This window comes from Helianthus annuus, chromosome 8 (assembly GCF_002127325.2).
Source record: "Helianthus annuus cultivar XRQ/B chromosome 8, HanXRQr2.0-SUNRISE, whole genome shotgun sequence".
NCBI classification, from domain to species: Eukaryota; Viridiplantae; Streptophyta; class Magnoliopsida; order Asterales; family Asteraceae; genus Helianthus; species Helianthus annuus.
The window spans coordinates 14071399-14091542 of record NC_035440.2 but is presented as its reverse complement, the minus strand read 5'-3'; the positions used below and the strand labels follow the sequence as shown (position 1 = coordinate 14091542).

Genomic DNA, 20144 nt, shown 5'->3' with positions numbered 1-20144 from the left:
GGCCTATTCCACCTTATTACGATACAACCATTGGGATACTTCTATTATCATATAAAAATGTAGCCACACATGAACCTGAATGTGTGGTTCATCTCATAATTTTACATGGATTTTTATATACAGATAAGTCCTCAAATATCTACCTTGTTTCATGCCATGTGAGATGTTTGCTAAGGGGTTTTGTATGAACATCATTATCAATACATGATAGTGAATTTTCATCAAACCTGGGGCAACTTCTGTCTAGTGGTTTGTTATGATCTTCTTAGCGAATTGAATAACGATAAGCAAGAAATAACAATGAACTATCAAATTATCCTATTAGCTTGAGAGCCTGAACATCCAATAACATATCCACTTTTTCTTATGGTGATACCTAGAGCTGTAAACGCAGGGCCGTCTCCGAAAATCTTCAAAAAAAATTTGGCCCTGTGCGAGTAGAAAAATACGGGCCCATATAATATAAAGTCAATAACTCATTTTTATAAAGAAATATAAATATATTTGAATTAGTACATACTTATATACTAGAAAATATAACAATAAATGAAAAAATGGGTAGATAAAATATAACTTTTTCAAAATATATATAAAAAAATTTAAAATTGTATACAAACTAGTGGATCAAACTTTCGTGTTGCACCGAGTGGAAACTTTATTTGTTTCGATACACTCGATATAACAAACGAAAAAATAAAACACAAAAAAAATAGTCATAACATGCTCAAAACGTGTTCGATTTATTAGTTTTTTGTATAATAAAAGTAAAAAAACATTGCAAATATTGTTTTATTAAATTTAATTTAAATAATAAACAAAACATAAAAATGTAAATAACAGAAGTTTTCAGTTTTAAACTAAAAATGAAAACATAAAATTGAATAGGAAAATAAATGCAAAAACAAAACAATAGAGAAAAAGAAAAATTAAATTGGGACAAAACTAAACGGAGGAATGGGAATTAAGTAGCCTGATGAGAAGGCTTCCTGGGAATCGAACTTGACACAAATTTAATGCAAACTCTTTAAGCAGGGAACAAAAACCACCAGACCATTTACCTATTTGCTTAGTTTTTTTATGTTTGAAAACATATATACACACATTTAATATACATAATTTTTTCAAAAAAAAAAATTTTTTTTGGGCCCCGAGTGAGTTTGGGCCCTGGGCCGTCGCACACCCTGCACCCCTTCTGGGCCGGCCCTGTGTAAACGAACCGAACGTTCAGCGAATAGTTCGTGAACCGTTTGACGGGAACTTCGTTTATGTTTGTTCGATTAGCTTAACGAACGAACACGAGCAAAATGTTTTGCTCGGTTTGCTTAGCGACCGAACACGAACAAAAGTCTTGTTCATTTGACTAGCGTTCGTGAACGTTCGGTAATATGTTCGGTTACGTTCATTCATGTTCGTTCGTTCGTGTTCGTTTGATTATATTAAAAATAATAAATAATAAACTTTTTTTTCTAATAAATATATTGAAAACTTGAAATCCTGTTTTTTTTTTCTAAGTTAGCTAAAATTATGGACATTCAAGATATTTTTTGGGATACTTATGTCTAAGTTTGTTAAACTTTGAATAACTATGTCTAAGTTAGTTAAACTTGATTCATCATTTTGTGGTTGTAGTAGACTTCTTGTGTTTTGATTTATCATTTGATGGATTTAACTACTTATGTAGTTATGTCCAATGTTTAACTGTTCGCGAAGAACTGAATTTCTTTAACGAATGAGCACGAACTTAAACTTATGTTCAGTATGCGTTTATGAACAGTTCGCGAACAAGTTAATTTCCTTAACGGACGAAGACGGACACGGCCTTGTTCGTGTTCATTCAGTTTGATTACAACCCTAGTGATACGCTTATATTTGGCAACCTTTACCGTATATCGTTTACTTCTCCAGTTGAGTTTTTTTTCACTCTCCAGCCGATTACTCAACAAAAAGTTATAAAGGGATATATATTTTTTGTCTTTCAATACAGAACCTAAGTAGAGGACTACAAAACTCACCTAATACATTTGTGCGTAGTGCTTTGCTAGTTAAAGCAAAATGGGTGGATGATTATATATCAACAATTAAAATAAAATATACACATGTGTATGTGGTTATCATGGTTTTGTATTTAAAATTGATTGATTATTAAGAATGATAGAACTTTTTGCAATAGTTCCTCTATTTTGGGTAGGGGAAAATCAAAGTAGAAACTAAGGACTTAAAAAACAATAGCAAGAAAGAAGAAAATGGTGATGAATCGAATAATCAACTTTTTGATAAAGGAAAAGAAAAGAAAACCAATGGCTTGTTATTTATTCTTTTGGGTTCTTTAAGCAAAGAAAGAATATGTTCTTATAGTAGTGACTTCCCATTATTTACTTTGGATGCCTTAACCTCTACCTATGCTTTTAATTTTATCTCTTTTTTTATTTGTAAAGTAAGGGGTTAAATTGCTATATGAGTACAATAATCATTGTTTAATTTCGGTTATAATTAACGAATCAAGTAGATACATTAAATCATATAAACAAATGAAATGAAATGAATAAAGTAAATTTGACATTCTACTGTCTTCTAGATACTTCTATAAAAAAGAAATTGTTATTCGAAATGTCTAGTTTATATAATCATATTTAAAACATCTCAACCTAATTTAAAGCCCACTTTAGATATGCGAATTAATTTAAAATCATGAGTTAATAGCCAAAATGGTCTCTGAGGTTTGCTCACTTTTGCCACTTTAGTTCAAAATCCAAAATTTTTAAATCTGGGTCCTTGAGGTTTGCATTTTATTGCCATTTTGGTCCAAATCTCAAATCAGGTCAGATTTAAAAAAAAAAACCTGATTTTTGTCCTTTTCCTCATGGGCATTTTGGTCATTATACTTTTATTATAACTAATTATTCCGAGAAAATGGCGGAAATTTACATGAACGAGATTATATCTCGACACGGGGTGTCCGTGTCAATTGTCTCGGATCAGGACACTAGATTTACTTCTCGTTATTGGCAAAAGTTTCACGAAAGTGTGGGAACGAAATTACACATAAGTACCGCCTACCACCCTCAAACTGACGGCCAGTCAGAAAGAACCATTGAAACACTTGTTGATATGCTGAGGGTGTGTGCCTTAGATTTTGGGGGAAGTTGGGATGACCATTTACCACTAGTGGAAGTTTCTTATAATAATAGTTACCATAGTGGTATTCAAATGGCACCTTACGAACTACTATACGGGAGAAAATGTAGAACTCCCGTATGTTGGGGTGAAGTGGGGCAAAGGGAGCTCGCGCCGAGTGATTTAATAGCAGTAACAAATGAAAAGATTGAATTGATTAGAGCTCGTTTGAAAGCAGCCCAGGATCGACAAAAAGCTTATGCAGACAAGAGAAGGCGTCCTATTGAATTTCAGGTCGGAGATTATGTTCTATTGAAAGTATCACCATGGAAGGGCATAATCCGTTTTCGCAAACGGGGTAAGTTAGGTCCTCGTTACATCGGACCATTTAAAATCTTAGCTCGAGTTGGAAAAGTTGCATATCGATTAGAATTACCGCCTACTATGGACGGAATACACAATACTTTCCACGTATCACAATTAAGAAAGTGTCTTGCGGATGAAACAACATTAGTGCCTCTCGATGACATTGAGTTGGACGAAGGGTTGAATTATGTCGAAAGACCAATAGCCATTAAGGACTCCAAGGTAAAGAATCTCCGCAACAAAGCCGTTAGACAAGTGTTGGTACAATGGCAACACAGAGAGGGTTCAGAACTTACATGGGAAGCAGAAGATGAAATGAGGAAACACTATCCGTTTCTTTTTGGTATGTACACGTTTAAATGAGTTATGTTTTCAGGTTTCGAGGACGAAACCTCTTTTAAGAGGGTAGACTTGTAACACCCCAAAAATGAAAAACACGATAAATAATAATAAACTTAATATGATTAAGGATTAGTGGTAATATGGTACTTAAATGTGGGATTTAAGATTAAGAGTTACAATTAACAAACTTTAAGGGGGAAACATGAAAAATTATCAATTTAGTGAGGTTAATTGTGACTAAACCACAAACACACACACTGTACGTGTGTGGATCGATCAGGAGCAAAGGAAAACAAGGGTTTACCCTTGTTCTCACCAAATTCACCAAATTGACAAGGAAAAATCGATGTTTATCAGTTGCATGTAGTAAAATTTCGATCATCTACCCATACCCGGTGAAGTGGTAAGTCGAATTTCTGGATTTGATGAATTGTAGAAAAAGGGTTTCGACCCAATCACGAATTCGTGATATGATTGTGTTGTTTAGATGTTAAGAAGACTCCCTAGAGTAGAAATCATGCTCGATTTTGGTTAAGTGAAAGAAAACTCTATAAACCCACCTTGTGAAATTGTGTTATGAATAGGAAGATTATAGGGATTATGATTATAGGTAATTTTGATATATAATTCAGCTTGCAATACCTGAATGCTAGATAAATTGATGTATACTAAAGGAGTTGTAAGAACTATTATGATTAGTGATGACAAATAGGATGAAATAGCAAAGCCATGCTTTAAATTCTTGTATCTTATGCTTTATTAATGTAACGCACACTAGGTGTTCGATGAAATGCTTGAAAGAATAATTATGCGTAAATTTGAAATATGATGGAATGAAAGTGGAGTACTAAATGAATGAATGAATGTATTGATATAGGTGTGAAGGAAGAAGGTTCAAACTCTAAGAAATCGGAAGGATCACAAGACCGAGGTATGTTTCGTTGCATACAAAACTTTACATAAATTTTGTTAGTAACTGTGTTGAACAACCCTTGTTATAATGATTATCCCTTGTTATAATGATTACGGTGTTTAGTAAATAAATAGCAAATCCCTTGCGGATTTGGCTAAGCTATCGAAGGTTATGTTAAGATAAGCAAAGCGACCGGTTAGAGTAAACTCGGTCGAGTAAGGATATGATACCATCCGTCTAGAATGGGTGGTCGTCGAAGCAAAAACGAATGTATGAAGTTCAATCCGTTATACGGATAGAACGAAAGGCTTATGTTGAAAGCAATTAACCCGATGATACCGGGTCGAAAGTTGTATGCTTGAATCTCTTTATGAGAATATATGCTTTACCTATTTATATGGGTAAATCGAATGCATAAGGATAATGAATGAATAAAAACGAATGCGACTAAAAAGTGGTATTGTATGCAAAATGAGTAATAGAACTAACTTTCTAAAGCTTGTTGTCAAATGTAGGTAAATCCTCGGCTTAGGCGATTGGACGGCTTGGAATGTGCACACTTGATTCATGCCCGCCTCACGCTTCCGTCACAAGTTGTTTTGATAAGGGTTAAATTTTTGGTCGGATGTAATTAATCTTATGTAGTATGTTGATGTCCGTGTCGTTGGGTCAAACCTAGTAGTTGTAGTCTTGTTACATACAATGTTAATTTTCGTCCGTCTTTGGATTTTGTAAAAAATGTTTGTTGTTGAAGTTTGTTTGTGTAAAACTGTTAATTTTCGTCCGTCTTTGGATTTTGTAAAAAATGTTTGTTGTTGAAGTTTGTTTGTGTAAAACAGGAAATAGTGGTTTAAAACGAATGGGTCATGCCGAAATTTTTAAAAATTTCTTCCTATGTATTATACTTGTTAATTTAATAAGGTATGGGGCGTATCAAGTTGGTATCAGAGCCAAGGTTTGAGGGATTCGAGCAAGAGTAATAATGCTTGAACTCAAACCGATGGCTCACGCAAAAGTGTGCTCGCTCCGAGATCGTCAACGAGGTAAAGTTTTAAATATTCGTTTAGTATGAGTACGTAAAATGTGTTGCGAATAAGTTTTAAGATTGAGTATGCTAAGAAGTCATAAGGCGGGTAAAATGAGAAGTCCCTGGGCCCGGGTAGCTGAAAACGGACCCGGAAAAACAGCCGGAACAGCCAAACTAAGTTCAGCAGCGTTTTGGCAGAGGAGAGGCCGTCGCCGACGCCCCCTTGATGCCGACGCCTTAACTATCTGCCTACGGGCAAAAGTGGCCGACGCCACTTTCTGGAACCCGTCGCCGACAGGAGGCAATGTCGTCGCTGACGGCTAGCGGGATTACAATCCGCTGAAAAATTTTATTTTTGTATTATTTCACGGTTCGAGTTCCCGAGTTGTTTGAAAACTTATTTAATGACTATCTGGGGTCCAAATAAGGCCTAATAATGTATATGTAATCACAAATAGTGATTATGAGGGAATGAAATCGTGAAAGTCAAAAGCAACGTGTCGCATGACACTAAGTGAATGATGAAGGTTTTAAAAGGGGTAAAATTAAAACGTAAGAATGAGAATGAAGTAACACGGACTAATGAACTGCGAAATATAAATGTTGAAAGCTTGTAATATGTATTAAAAGTAAACATGATCATGTGTAGATGGCTGATGCAAAAAACGTTAATGAAGATGATGACACGGCTCATCAAGAAGCATTTAACAAAAGGGTCACGGAGGTGGCGGAAGGGGTTATGCAAGCTAATCTTCCACGATTAGCTCAAGAAGTAGAAAGTCGAGTTTTGGGATTCGTGGATGCTATGATGACTAGCAAGATCGAGGAATTGAAGGAATTGATTGAAGGGTCTAAAAGTAAAAGCAAGGAACGACGATGCACGTATAAAGATTTCATGGCGTGCAATCCTGCAACGTACGATGGTAAAATCGACCCGATTGCATGCCAAAGATGGATTTCAAACATAGAAGCGGTATTCATACGAAGTCGGTGTGATAAGGAAGATCAGGTGATGTTCGCTACTGGCCAACTCACTTTCCAGGCGAAAGATTGGTGGGATGCGCATAGCAAGGAAATAGGCGAAGAAAGACTACAAATGATGACTTGGCAAGAATTTAAGGAGCCCTTCATGAGATACCACTGTCCTCAAACAGCCATCGATAAGATCCAAGAGGATTTCTTACGCCTCCGACAGAAAAACGAGACGATAAATGAGATATCGAACATTTTCTTGGATAAGATGAAGTTTTGTGGAGAATTTGTGCAAACTGAAAGAATGAAGATCAATCGTTTTTATGGCATATTGAAGGCAGAATTTAGGGAGTTCATCACTCCCTCGAAATGTGAGACCCTTGATGAGCTCATCAATCTAGCGCGGGATAGAGAAATTGAAATCAAGAGGCAAGAAGAACGTGGTGAAAAGAGATCAAATGAAAAGGGTGCAAGTTCGAATCCATCTTAAAAGGGAAAGTTTCAAGATCAAGGGAGGAAGGAAAAATCGAAAGGTAGAATTACTCCTTGCAAGACTTGTGGAAAACTCCATACTGGAGAGTGTCTGTTAGGCAAGAAGGGGTGCTACAAATGTGGTAAGGAGGGACATTCATCTTATCAATGTCCGAATAACCCGAAGACTTGCTTCAATTGTTTCGAAAAGGGACACATCAAATCTGAATGCCCAAAACTTCAACAAGAGTCAAAGAAAGAAGATACGATGTTTCAAATCACATCCGAAGAAGCCAAGTCGCAACCGAATGTGGTCTCAGGTATCTTTCTATTAAACTCCATACCGGTTTATGTTTTGTTTGATACTGGAGCCACTATGTCGTTTATTTCTAGTGAAATCGTACAACATCCTTCCTTTAAGATTGAACGATTGCCGATGCCTCTAGAAGTAGAAATAGCTGATAGTAAGATCTATATGCTACACGAAATATGTAGGAAATGTAAATTCATAACAGAAGATGAGGAATTCGAAATTGATCTCATACCTATGGTTCTGGGGGAATTTAAAATGATAGTGGGAATGGATTGGTTGGCACGAAACCGGGTAGAAATTAATTGTGAAAATAAGATAATGTTTATCCAAGCTCCAAGTTTAAGGCAACTGAGTATTCAAGGGGAAAGAAATGTAGAAACCAAATTGTGTAACCTTGTCCAAGCCTTTAAATACATACTTAATGGAAATAGAGCATACATGGCTTATGTGGTAGACGCTCAGGAAACCCTCCCGAAGCTAGAAGATGTTGAGGTAGTGAATGAATTTCCGGACGTATTTCCGGAGGAGTTGCCGGGACTCCCTCCCGAACGGGAAGTAGAGTTTCGCATTGAATTGAATCCGGGTGCGAAGCCGGTTGCGAAGGCTCCCTATAGATTGGCTCCCACCGAGATGCGGGAGCTATTGACACAATTACAAGATTTGTTAGATAAGGGCTTTATACGCCCGAGTGTGTCACCGTGGGGAGCGCCTGTCTTATTTGTTAAAAAGAAAGACGGGTCGATGCGCATGTGCATCGAATATAGAGAATTAAATAAGCTAACCATAAAGAACCGCTACCCTTTACCTAGAATTGACGACCTTTTTGATCAATTACAAGGGGCGAGTTGGTTCTCCAAGATAGACCTGCGTTTGGGGTACCATCAAGTAAGAGTACGGGAAGAAGATATTCCAAAGACCACGTTTAGAACCCGTTATGGGCACTATGAATTTCTAGTCATGTCGTTTGGATTGACGAATGCGCCGGCTGCGTTTATGGATCTTATGAACCGGGTATGCCGACCTATGTTAGATAAATCTGTGATCGTGTTCATAGACGATATTCTAGTTTACTCGCGAAGCAAAGCCGAGCATGCAAGGCACTTGCGTGAACTACTTGAAGTTCTCCGTAAGGAGAAACTCTACGCGAAATTCTCAAAATGCGCCTTTTGGCTCAGAGAAGTGCAGTTTCTAGGGCATGTGATCAATTCGGAGGGTGTCTTAGTAGATCCGTCAAAAATTGATGCCGTGATGAAGTGGGTTTCCCCGAAGAATCCGACTGAGATAAGAAGTTTTCTAGGCCTCGCGGGATACTACAGACGGTTCATACAGGATTTCTCGAAGATAGCTTTACCTTTAACCAAACTGACGAGAAAGAAAGAAAAGTTTATGTGGGGTACAGAACAGGAAGAGGCCTTTCGTATATTAAAGGAGAAATTGTCGAGTCCTCCGGTTTTGACTTTACCAGATGGGACTGAAGATCTGGTTGTTTATTCAGACGCTTCACGGCAGGGTCTAGGTTGTGTTTTAATGCAAAGGGGAAGGGTTATTGCATATGCTTCGCGGCAACTAAAACCTCACGAGATAAACTACCCTACACATGATCTGGAATTGGCAGCGGTAGTGTTCGCCTTAAAAATTTGGAGACACTACCCATATGGTACGAAATGTACAATTTACTCGGATCATAAAAGCCTCAAGTATTTCTTTGAACAGAAAGACTTGAATATGAGGCAACAAAGATGGTTAGAACTGATTAAAGACTATGATTGCGATATCCTTTATCACCTGGGAAAAGCGAATGTGGTGGCGGATGCACTAAGCTGAAAAGAGACTCCACCTTCAATTCGTGTGAGATCCATGAAAATGATAGTTACACCATGTTTGCTTGAAATGATACGGTATTCCCAAATAAGGTCGCTTGCAGCGGGAGACATAAAGAAAGAAAGATTAAAAGGTGTAATCGATAAACTAGAAGAAAATTCGACTGGACTCAAGACGCAATTCGGTCGAATTTGGATACCACGATTCTGCGAACTCAAGGCCGCTCTACTCGACGAGGCACATAAGTCACGATATTCGGTCCACCCCGGGGCTACAAAGATGTATCGGGACTTGAAGACAAATTATTGGTGGCCGGGTATGAAACGCGATATCGTCAAATATGTCGCAAAATGCTTAACATGCTCTCAAGTGAAAGCGGAACATCAAAAGCCCTACGGAGAATCACAACCTTTGGAGATACCGGTATGGAAGTGGGAGGAACTAACGATGGATTTAATAACCAAGCTTCCTAAAATGAAAAAGGGGCATGATACAATATGGGTAATCGTAGACCGACTTACAAAAAGCGCTCACTTTCTACCCATTAAAGATGCTTATTCTTCCGAGAAAATGGCGGAAATTTACATGAACGAGATTATATCTCGACACGGGGTGCCCGTGTCAATTGTCTCGGATCGGGACACTAGATTTACTTCTCGTTATTGGCAAAAGTTTCACGAGAGTGTGGGAACGAAATTACACATAAGTACCGCCTACCACCCTCAAACTGACGGCCAGTAAAAAAGAACCATTCAAACACTTGTTGATATGCTGAGGGCGTGTGCCTTAGATTTTGGGGGAAGTTGGGATGACCATTTACCACTAGTGGAATTTTCTTATAATAATAGTTACCATAGTGGTACTCAAATGGCACCTTACGAACTACTATACGGGAGAAAATGTAGAACTCCCGTATGTTGGGGTAAAGTGGGGCAAAGGGAGCTCGCGCCGAGTGATTTAATAGCAGTAATAAATGAAAGATTGAATTGATTAGAGCTCGTTTGAAAGCAGCCCAGGATCGACAAAAAGCTTATGCAGACAAGAGAAGGCGTCCTGTTGAATTTCAGGTCGGAGATTATGTTCTATTGAAAGTATCACCATGGAAGGGCATAATCCGTTTTCACAAACGGGGTAAGTTAGGTCCTCGTTACATCGGACCATTTAAAATCTTAGCTCGAGTTGGAAAAGTTGCATATCGATTAGAATTACCGCCTACTCTGGACGGAATACACAATACTTTCCACGTATCACAATTAAGAAAGTGTCTTGCGGATGAAACAACATTAGTGCCTCTCGATGACATTGAGTTGGACGAAGGGTTGAATTATGTCGAAAGACCAATAGCCATTAAGGACTCCAAGGTAAACAATCTCCGCAACAAAGCCGTTAGACAAGTGTTGGTACAATGGCAACACAGAAAGGGTTCAGAACTTACATGGGAAGCAGAAGATGAAATGAGGAAACACTATCCGTTTCTTTTTGGTATGTACACGTTTAAATGAGTTATGTTTTCAGGTTTCGAGGACGAAACCTCTTTTTAAGGGGGGTAGACTTGTAACACCCAAAAAATGAAAAACACGATAAATAATAATAAACTTAATATGATTAAGGATTAATGGTAATATGGTACTTAAATGTGGGATTTAAGATTAAGAGTTACAATTAACAAACTTTAAGGGGGAAACATGAAAAATTATCAATTTAGTGAGGTTAATTGTGACTAAACCACAAACACACACACTGTACGTGTGTGGATCGATCAGGAGCAAAGGAAAACAAGGGTTTACCCTTGTTCTCACCAAATTCACCAAATTGACAAGGAAAAATCGATGTTTATCAGTTGCATGTAGTAAAATTTCGATCATCTACCCATACCCGGTGAAGTGGTAAGTCGAATTTCTGGATTTGATGAATTGTAGAAAAAGGGTTTCGACCCAATCACGAATTCGTGATATGATTGTGTTGTTTAGATGTTAAGAAGACTCCCTAGAGTAGAAATCATGCTCGATTTTGGTTAACTGAAAGAAAACTCTATAAACCCACCATGTGAAATTGTGTTATGAATAGGAAGATTATAGGGATTATGATTATAGGTAATTTTGATATATAATTCAGCTTGCAATACCTGAATGCTAGATAAATTGATGTATACTAAAGGAGTTGTAAGAACTATTATGATTAGTGATGACAAATAGGATGAAATAGCAAAGCCATGCTTTAAATTCTTGTACCTTATGCTTTATTAATGTAACGCACACTAGGTGTTTGATGAAATGCTTGAAAGAATAATTATGTGTAAATTTGAAATATGATGGAATGAAAGTGGAGTACTAAATGAATGAATGAATGTATTGATATAGGTGTGAAGGAAGAAGGTTCAAACTCTAAGAAATCGGAAGGATCACAAGACCGAGGTATGTTTCGTTGCATACAAAAGTTTACTTAAATTTTGTTAGTAATTGTATTGAACAACCCTTGTTATAATGATTACCCCTTGTTATAATGATTACGGTGTTTAGTAAATAAATAGCAAATCCCTTGCGGATTTGGCTAAGCTATCGAAGGTTATGTTAAGATAAGCAAAGCGACCGGTTAGAGTAAACTTGGTCGAGTAAGGATATGATACCATCCGTCAAGAACGGGTGGTCGTGGAAGCAAAAACAAATGTATGAAGTTCAATCCGTTATACGGATAGGACGAAAGGCTTATGTTGAAAGCAATTAACCCGATGATACCGGGTCGAAAGTGGTATGCTTGAATCTCTTTATGAGAATATATGCTTTACTTATTTATATGGGTAAATCGAATGCTTAAGGATAATGAATGAATAAAAACGAATGTGACTAAAAAGTGGTATCGTAAGCAAAATGAGTAATAGAACTAACTTTCTAAAGCTTGTTGTCAAATGTAGGTAAATCCTCGGCTTAGGCGATTGGACGGCTTGGAACGTGCACACTTGATTCATGCCCGCCTCACGCTTCCGTCACAAGTTGTTTTGATAAGGGTTAAATTTTTGGTCGGATGTAATTAATCTTATGTAGTATGTTGATGTCCGTGTCGTTGGGTCAAACCTAGTAGTTGTAGTCTTGTTACATACAATGTTAATTTTCGTCCGTATTTGGATTTTGTCAAAAATGTTTGTTGTTGAAGTTTGTTTGTGTAAAACAGGAAATAGTGGTTTAAAACGAATGGGTCATGCCGAAATTTTTAAAAATTTCTTCCTACGTATTATACTTGTTAATTTAATAAGGTATGGGGCGTATCAATGTGATAGGGTAATCCCTGCTTTGTTAAAGAGTTTCAACAAAAAATGATGAATTGACAAAGACCAAAGCTAAGGATGTGATGAAATTGAAGAGTTGGTTAGGGGTTACTTGGTTGTTGTTTGTTTTTATGTGTGTAAACTAGACCGATGTAATTCGTATTTATATTTGTAATTTACTCTTTAAAGCCTTTAATTGATTTAATTATAAGTTAACATATTATGTTCACTTAATTCTTTCTAGTTATACAATATCGGGTATGTTTGGCATGAAGCTTTTAGGAGCTTCTAGCTTTAAGCTTTTAAGAAAAAGCTCCTACTTAATAAAAAGTCTTGTTTGGTTGAAGGAGCTTTAAGCTTTTAGGTTAGGAGCTTGAAGCTTTTGGTTGAACGCTACTACTAGTAGCGTTTAGAAGGAGCTACAAGCTTTTAGGGAAAAATGACTATTTTAACCTCTCAAAATAAGAAACTTTTTAATGCACCAACTTTCTAAATTTTTAGTTATGTCCATTTTGGTAATTTTATACATTTTATTAAAAGCTCCAGCTACTTGATGCGTGTGTAGTGTAATATATTTTTATAATATAATTAAGCCCTTTTTACACCTTTAGCCAAGTTTTAAATTTATAAAAACACGATATTTACTAACACTAAACACACATATGGGCAAGTGCACCCATCGTGGACGTAGTATAGTGTTGGTAAGATACCGAGGTCGTCCAAGGACACAAGAGCTTTTAATACCGGTTTATCCTCAACGTCTAATCAAATCAAAAAGTTAGAAAAATGATTTTAAACTAAGAAAATAAAAACTAACTAAATGCTGAAAAATAAAAATAAAATAAAAACAGATAGACAAGATGAATCACTTGGATCCGACTCGTGTATTAGTATAACCTTTGATTATTTTCGCACTTTTGCACTTGTTTAAGAGATTATCTTAGTTATTGTAGTAGGCCCCTCTTTTGAAGGCGGCGTTACCCTCAACCCAGTAGTTTGAGTCAGCAAGGATACAATCCTAAAAAGTTGGATTATTGGAAGATAATGAATTAAGTTATTAATGCAAATTATGGTAGGCCCCGCTTTTGGCGGTGACGTTACCCTCGACTAAGTAGTCTGAGTCAGCAGGGATACAGTCCTAAATAGCCGGGTTATAGTATTAATAGTAGTTAACTTATGAGGGGGTCAAAGAGTTTGGATCCCCGCCATCCAATACCTATGGGCATTGAAGGAGATCCTACTAAATTTGACCCAGGTCCCTTGCAGGACCTCTAAACGCTGAACAAGGGCAAGACCCTTACCAAACCGTTCCCTTAACCCCCCGACCAGGTAGCCAACATACCTCCATATAGACCGTGGAGATATGAATGGTGAAAATCTTTTATTTTATATAGACAGTAAAATAATGCCAAGACACCACGGACAAACGATAAGGAAAGATCACCTTCAACATAAGTAACTAGTTATTAAAGTCATTAATACAAAACCAAATAAAAAGTGCAAAAGATTAAAAATAAAAAGTATTATACTAAACACTTGTCTTCACCAAGTGATGTAAGAGACTTAGGCAAACATGGCCTTGATTGTCAAGAACTCTTACTATCAATCTTGGATCCCGAGACGACTCACACACTCTACGATGGACAATGGATGATGGTGGTGGATGATGGTGTTATGGTGGTGGTGGGTGGTGGATGAAGTGTGAGAGAGGTGGTGTGCCAAGGGATGAGTTGAAATGAAGCCAAGCACTCCTATTTATAGGCTGAACAGAAGCCTGGGCACGGCCCCGTGTCCGCTGGACACGGCCCCGTGCCCGTCTGACACTCTCTCTCTTCATTAATTGTAATTCGCAATTACAATAAATGCACCTGCAGCACTCTGACCACGCCCCCGTGTCTGCTGGGCACGGCCCCGTGGTGGGCAATAGAAGCTTCTACCCCTTTGTCTTTTGTGCCAGTACTGACCATCCTGGACACTGCCCCGTGCTCGCTGAGCACGGCCCCGTGTTGAGCTGGACACGCCCCGTGTCCGCTGGACACAGCCCCGTGTTCAGCTGGGCACAGCCCCATGCTCAGCTGGGCACAGCCCCATGCTCAGCTTTCTTCTTGTTTTTGCTTTGGGAGATGCTGTCGAGGAGTCGGGCATGCCACGTTTCTTCCTTTTCTTTGTATTTATGTTGGATTTGGCTGCATTTTTGCTTCTTTTGTTCATTTAAGCTCTTTTAACCCTGAAAATACAAAAGGAAGACAAAAGCACACTTTTTCCAACATTAGTACTTAAAAAGGGTTAGTTTTATGCCTCATTTGATGTAATTTATATGTTGCATTTTACTCACATCAAATACCCCCACACTTGAATCTTTGCTTGTCCTCAAGCAAAACTCTATAATATGTGGCTTACACTCCCAAATGGAATGGGTAGAAGAGAAGGTTTTGGGCTTGTCTTGAGTGTCGGGAATCCAAGATCTTTATTGGGTTTTATTTTTATACTATTTACAATCCTATTCGTTATGATTTATTTAGAACGTTTCATAAGATAAATTACTTATTTGGGCATAGCATGCCTTTTTAAAATTCCATTTATATACAAGTTCACATACCTCACGGGAGACATCACTCACACTCGGCCGAAGGTGTATTTTTTTAGTGAATCACTCGAGAGCGGCATGGAACTTATTCCTACCATAAGCTTGCCAAGCAATCAATCCTCCTCCTTTTTAACTTTATACCTTTCTAAATATCAAGAGGACTTTTTGGGTGAAGGGTTAGGCTTGGGCTAAAGGTGGGTGGTTGGGTTAGTGGTTAGTAAAAGGGCGAAAAGCGTAAAAAGCGTCGGTTTTCGTAAGACCTTTTTTTTTTGACTTTTTATTTTAATGAAGCAAATTGTTTTTTTTTTCAAACAAAGTTCTTTTTGATAACCTTGTTTGTTTATTTCTTTTGGCTTCATTATTATCATCATTTTTCTCTTTTTTTTTTTTATAATAAGGAAGTCATAAGAAAAACCGCGCTTTGTTACTAAAATAAAGGGTTTAAAATGAAAAAGGGGTTTTGGTGGGAAAAAGGGTGTTTGTTTTGGGTTAAGAAATGAAAAGGTTTAGGCTCAAAGGGGTTAACTAGGGGGATTTTGGGTAGGTGGTAAAAAAAAGAAAAAGAAAAATAATGGTGTAGAAATAAAAAGGGTTAGTCCTAATGCCTCCATCATTTACTTACTCGGGTTTAAGTTGGTAAGGACCGGGAATGTATCGTCGTGGCAAGTTCTAGAGTCGTAAGAAACCAAGCGGCTATTCACATAAGAAACGAAAAATGAGCATTTGGTTTAAAGATGTATATTTGTATGCTCAATAAAGGCTCAAAACACACTTTTTGTGGGAATGGGTTTTTATGTGATCAAGTATATATATAATCAAATTTTAACTAGATTTGTCATGCCGTTTCATAATTTTCTTATGTTGGTTCTTTTTATCACGACGCTATCGGTTGTAAATTTGTAAAAATATAACATTTTTAGAACTTGTTATTCCCAAATTAAACCAAGACAAGTAAAAAAAATGAAAAGTTTTGGAAAAAATTTGGGTGTTTAGCGGTTTCAATAGAGTTTTGTGTAAGGCTTGTAATTAGGACTTGCAAAATTCAAGGTTTTAGCATCCCCCCACACTTAAATTACACATTGTCCTCAATGTGTCACAAAAATAAGATTTTCGGTTGATTAGAATGTGTAAAAGTGGGTTAAAAAAAAGATTTTATGGTACTGGGTAGCTGAACACGGGGTGGTGTTGGCTGAGCACGGCCCCATGTCCAGACTACCAGTACCAAAAGTAAACAGAAGGCTGGGCACGGGGGCGTGTTCAGATACCTGAACTGGGCATTTCTGCAGAGTTTTGGGCACCGGGGCGTGTTGGGTGAGCACGACCCCGTGCTGAACTTGCTGTAATGAAGAAAAATTGTCGAGAGGCTCTGTTTTTGTGCTTGGGGTGTTGGTTCAAGCTTCCCTTAGTATCCTTCACCATCCCGAGTGTGTTTTATTCCTGCAAATTAAAACTAAACTAGAAAGCATAAAAGTTAAACTAATCTAAAACTAAGGATAGTTCCGCGGAATGCCTCCGTGGTGCGCCACGTTTATAAGGGTCCTTGGCTAGACCCTCCTTATCGGGTGGTTCTGGCTCATCTTCAATTAGGGGGTCATTATTGCCAAAAGGATATTTCATTGAACGCTCAAGATCTATGCTCCTTTTGAATACCCCTAACTGAAGAGGTAGATTGTTAAATTTTCGGTTTTTCAAAGCTTCATGAGTTTTTACAAAAGGTTTTCCCAAGACTAGAAGAGCGTCATCAAGGATGACAAAGTCAGTTGGGATTACCATTTGATTTGTTTGAACCAAAACATCTTCAACTACACCGATTGATCTTATCACTTTTCGATCGGATAGAAAAATGGGTATTCGAAGTGGAGTAAAATCACTAATGCTTAATTTTTCAAAAATGTAGTTAGGCATTATGTTAACACAAAGATCTTTCTCAATGGTGATATTACTAATAAATGAATTTTGAAAGAAACACGGAACCGGTGTAATGTTAATTTCAAAAGGATCTTCTTTTATTAGCGAAGTTTGATCATTAGTTAACTTAACACTCACTATTTCTTTGATTTTAGCACTAGTGTTTAACTCTTTTAAAAACTTAGCATGAGGGGTTACTAAACAATGATTTTCAAAAGTAGGTGACAAGAGGTTAATTTCTTCAAAATTAGACTCTTCTTGTAATTTAACGTTATCGGATTCACCTTTTTCATTGTTTAACTCATGTGTCGGTTTTTCACTTTCTTGTTCTTCCATTTTTACATTTTCAACTATCTCTACGTTATTATTACAATTTAATTCTTCTCTTGCGCGGGACTCCTCTTCCCTTGCGCGAGATTCTTTCATGTAACGTTCGATAGTTTTAATGTGTTCTAATATCCTATTGGTCACTTCGGTGAGAGAAAAAGAATTTGGATCATCTAAGCTTGAATCCGGTTGTTCGATCCTTGGCTCCTCATAGTACTCATATGAAGTAGATGGTTCACACCATTGTTCTTCATTGTAAGTATATGATGGATAAGGGTCGAAATTTTGTTCTTCATAGTACTCACATGAGGTGGGTTGTTCACGCCATGGTTCCTCATAATAAGAGTATGAAGGTGGTGGTTCATATCTTGAATCTTCAAAGTATGAGTATGAGGGCTCATACCTTGGTTCATTAAAATATGAGTATGAGGGAGGAGGTTCATACCTTTGGTCTTCATAGGATGTGTATGAAGTTGATGGCTCGTACCTGGGCTCCTCATAGTGGTTGTATGAATTAGATGGTTGATATGAGTTATTATATTGAACCGAGCGTGTGTTACGACAATTAGTGCAATAATTACCCCTATAATCATCCTCATCATAGGTGTAGTTGTAGCCTGTTGGTGCACTTGTGTCTGTACTTTGTCTGTATTTTGTCATGATACAAAACGATGTCTTTTGTTAGTCTGGGTTACGTCTTAGGTTTGTTAATATGTGTATTTGATGTAAGTTTGACCAAGTCAACCATCCTCCTGGTTTGACTTGGCCAAACAGTTAGACATGGTTATAACATGCTTGTGTCGAAGGATGGGTCATCGAAGGATTGTTTAGATCCTTCGATGAGCTTGAAAGATAAACCTTCGATGGATGTTGATGGACCTCGAAGGATATCATCATTCGAGGTATATGTGGATCCTTCGATAGGTTTCAGATCGATAGATGATCTTTCGATCAGTCTATCTGATCCTTCGATCAGTCTACCTGATCCTTCGACCAGACGAGCTGTGATGAGTATATATACTCATCTAATGTGTTCACTTCATTTTAGTAAGTGCAAGTGTATGTGAGTGAACTTAGTCTTGTAGAGAGCGTATTTTCAGTTTGGTCAAGGGTTGTAACCGTGTCCACTGAAATACAAGAGAAAACTTTGATATCTCGTGTGTCTACCTTTCTCTTTGTAGCTTGTGTTCTCATATAAACTACCGGTTTGCACTCTAGCTTGGATTCCGCACTTGCTAGTGTGTTAAATATAACAAGGATAAGGTTTAACCTCATCCTCCGAGGGGCCTACAAGTGGTATCAGAGCCGTGGCTCTTTTCCTTGTTAAAAAACCGAGTTTATACAAGACTTTGGAGTGTTTGGACAAAAACTCACATGGTTTAGCACCCGTTTTTAGTGTTTTTCTCGCATTTCTAGACGTAAAAACGTGTTCTAAACTAACCGGGTGTGTTAAAGGACGGGTTGGGAAACTTAAAAATTTGTTTTTAAGAAGTTTGGTAATTTCCGGCCAAATTCCGGCTTACTCCGGTGACCGGTTTTCTGGATAAGAACCTTCCTTTTTAAGTAATATTTTATTGGTCAAATCCTGGTTTGGTAAAAGGTATGGTTTGAACATACCTTCTGCCGAAAGTTTCTACCAACCAATCACCTTTTCACCAACCTGTCACCTTTTTGTCAACTGTGTCAGTACAGATCGAAGGATATCCTTCGAAGTCGAAAGATCATCTTTCGATCAAAGGAAGTTCGATAGATAATCATCCTTCGAACATCCTTCGTAGTCTGTGACTTATCCTTCGATCCAAGGAATCTTTTCGAAGGATATATCTTTCGATCTACAGTTCTTATTCGAAAGATAAGGATCTTTCGATTTGAGAATCTTTCGAAATCATTGTTCGAAATTCAACAGTGATCTTTCGAACACTGTTGATCCTTCGAACAAGTATTGATCCTTCGATCCTAGTCTGTTTAAGTTTAACAAGTTTGTGTTTTTCAGGTCTTTCGATCAGGGATCCTTCGGCTGGTTGTTTTCATTCGAGATATTAACATAGTTTGTGAAAATTAAATTTTTAAAAAGGGAAAACTTGTTTTTCAAATTTTAAATCAATTTTCACTTAATATATTAATTTTTATAAAATGGGAACAAACGGTCAGTGGGATCCAACCGCGTGGACTCAAACAACTTTGACTCCACAATCATCAGCTACGCAATCTGCGTCAGATTTCGACAAAACTGCATGGATGCGAGCTATTGCCCCACCTCAAACTGCAATGATAACTGCAAATCAATGGGCATTGGTCACAAATCAAAGTAGCAGCATTCAAGCAATGATGAAGAACGACAGTGAAACTGGTACAAGCACAAAACCGCCAAAGCTAAATCACATCAATGATTGGGGATGGTGGAAAGAAAGGCTGAGAACTTATGTTCAGGGGCAAGGTCAAGATCTATGGATGTGCTTCTTCACCGCATTTGACAATGATTTGGAAGTTGCAGGATCTAATCCACAAACTTACAGCACTATGTCTGATGATGATAAGAAGAAATTTGAGTTAGAAAAGAAGGCATTCATGATTCTCACACAAGCCCTTCACAGAGACATTTACCACCAGTTTGTTTACTGCACGACTACTAAAAGCTTGTGGGATATGCTCACGTTACGATGTGAAGGAAATGCTCAATCTAGAAAGATCAAGCAAGAATTACTGAAGAAAGAGTTTGAA

The 20144-nt window shown here is 37.6% G+C and overlaps 1 protein-coding gene and 2 long non-coding RNA genes across 3 annotated transcripts; all 3 read left to right on the top strand.

Annotated features, from left to right (window-relative positions):
- The first annotated feature begins 4069 nt into the window (after positions 1-4069).
- LOC110870849 lies at positions 4070-5511 on the top strand. The gene is made up of 3 exons (XR_002553296.1): positions 4070-4225; positions 4700-4753; positions 5251-5511. It is a non-coding gene; the product is annotated as an uncharacterized LOC110870849 (long non-coding RNA).
- Positions 5512-6411: 900 nt separating this feature from the next.
- On the top strand, positions 6412-7224 carry LOC110869592. Its single transcript, XM_022118835.1, has one exon. It carries the CDS (start codon positions 6412-6414, stop codon positions 7222-7224), a length of 813 nt encoding a protein of 270 aa, XP_021974527.1.
- A 3845-nt stretch (positions 7225-11069) lies between these two features.
- On the top strand, positions 11070-12553 carry LOC110870848. The gene is made up of 3 exons (XR_002553295.2): positions 11070-11225; positions 11700-11753; positions 12251-12553. It is a non-coding gene; the product is annotated as an uncharacterized LOC110870848 (long non-coding RNA).
- The last annotated feature ends 7591 nt before the right edge of the window (positions 12554-20144 follow it).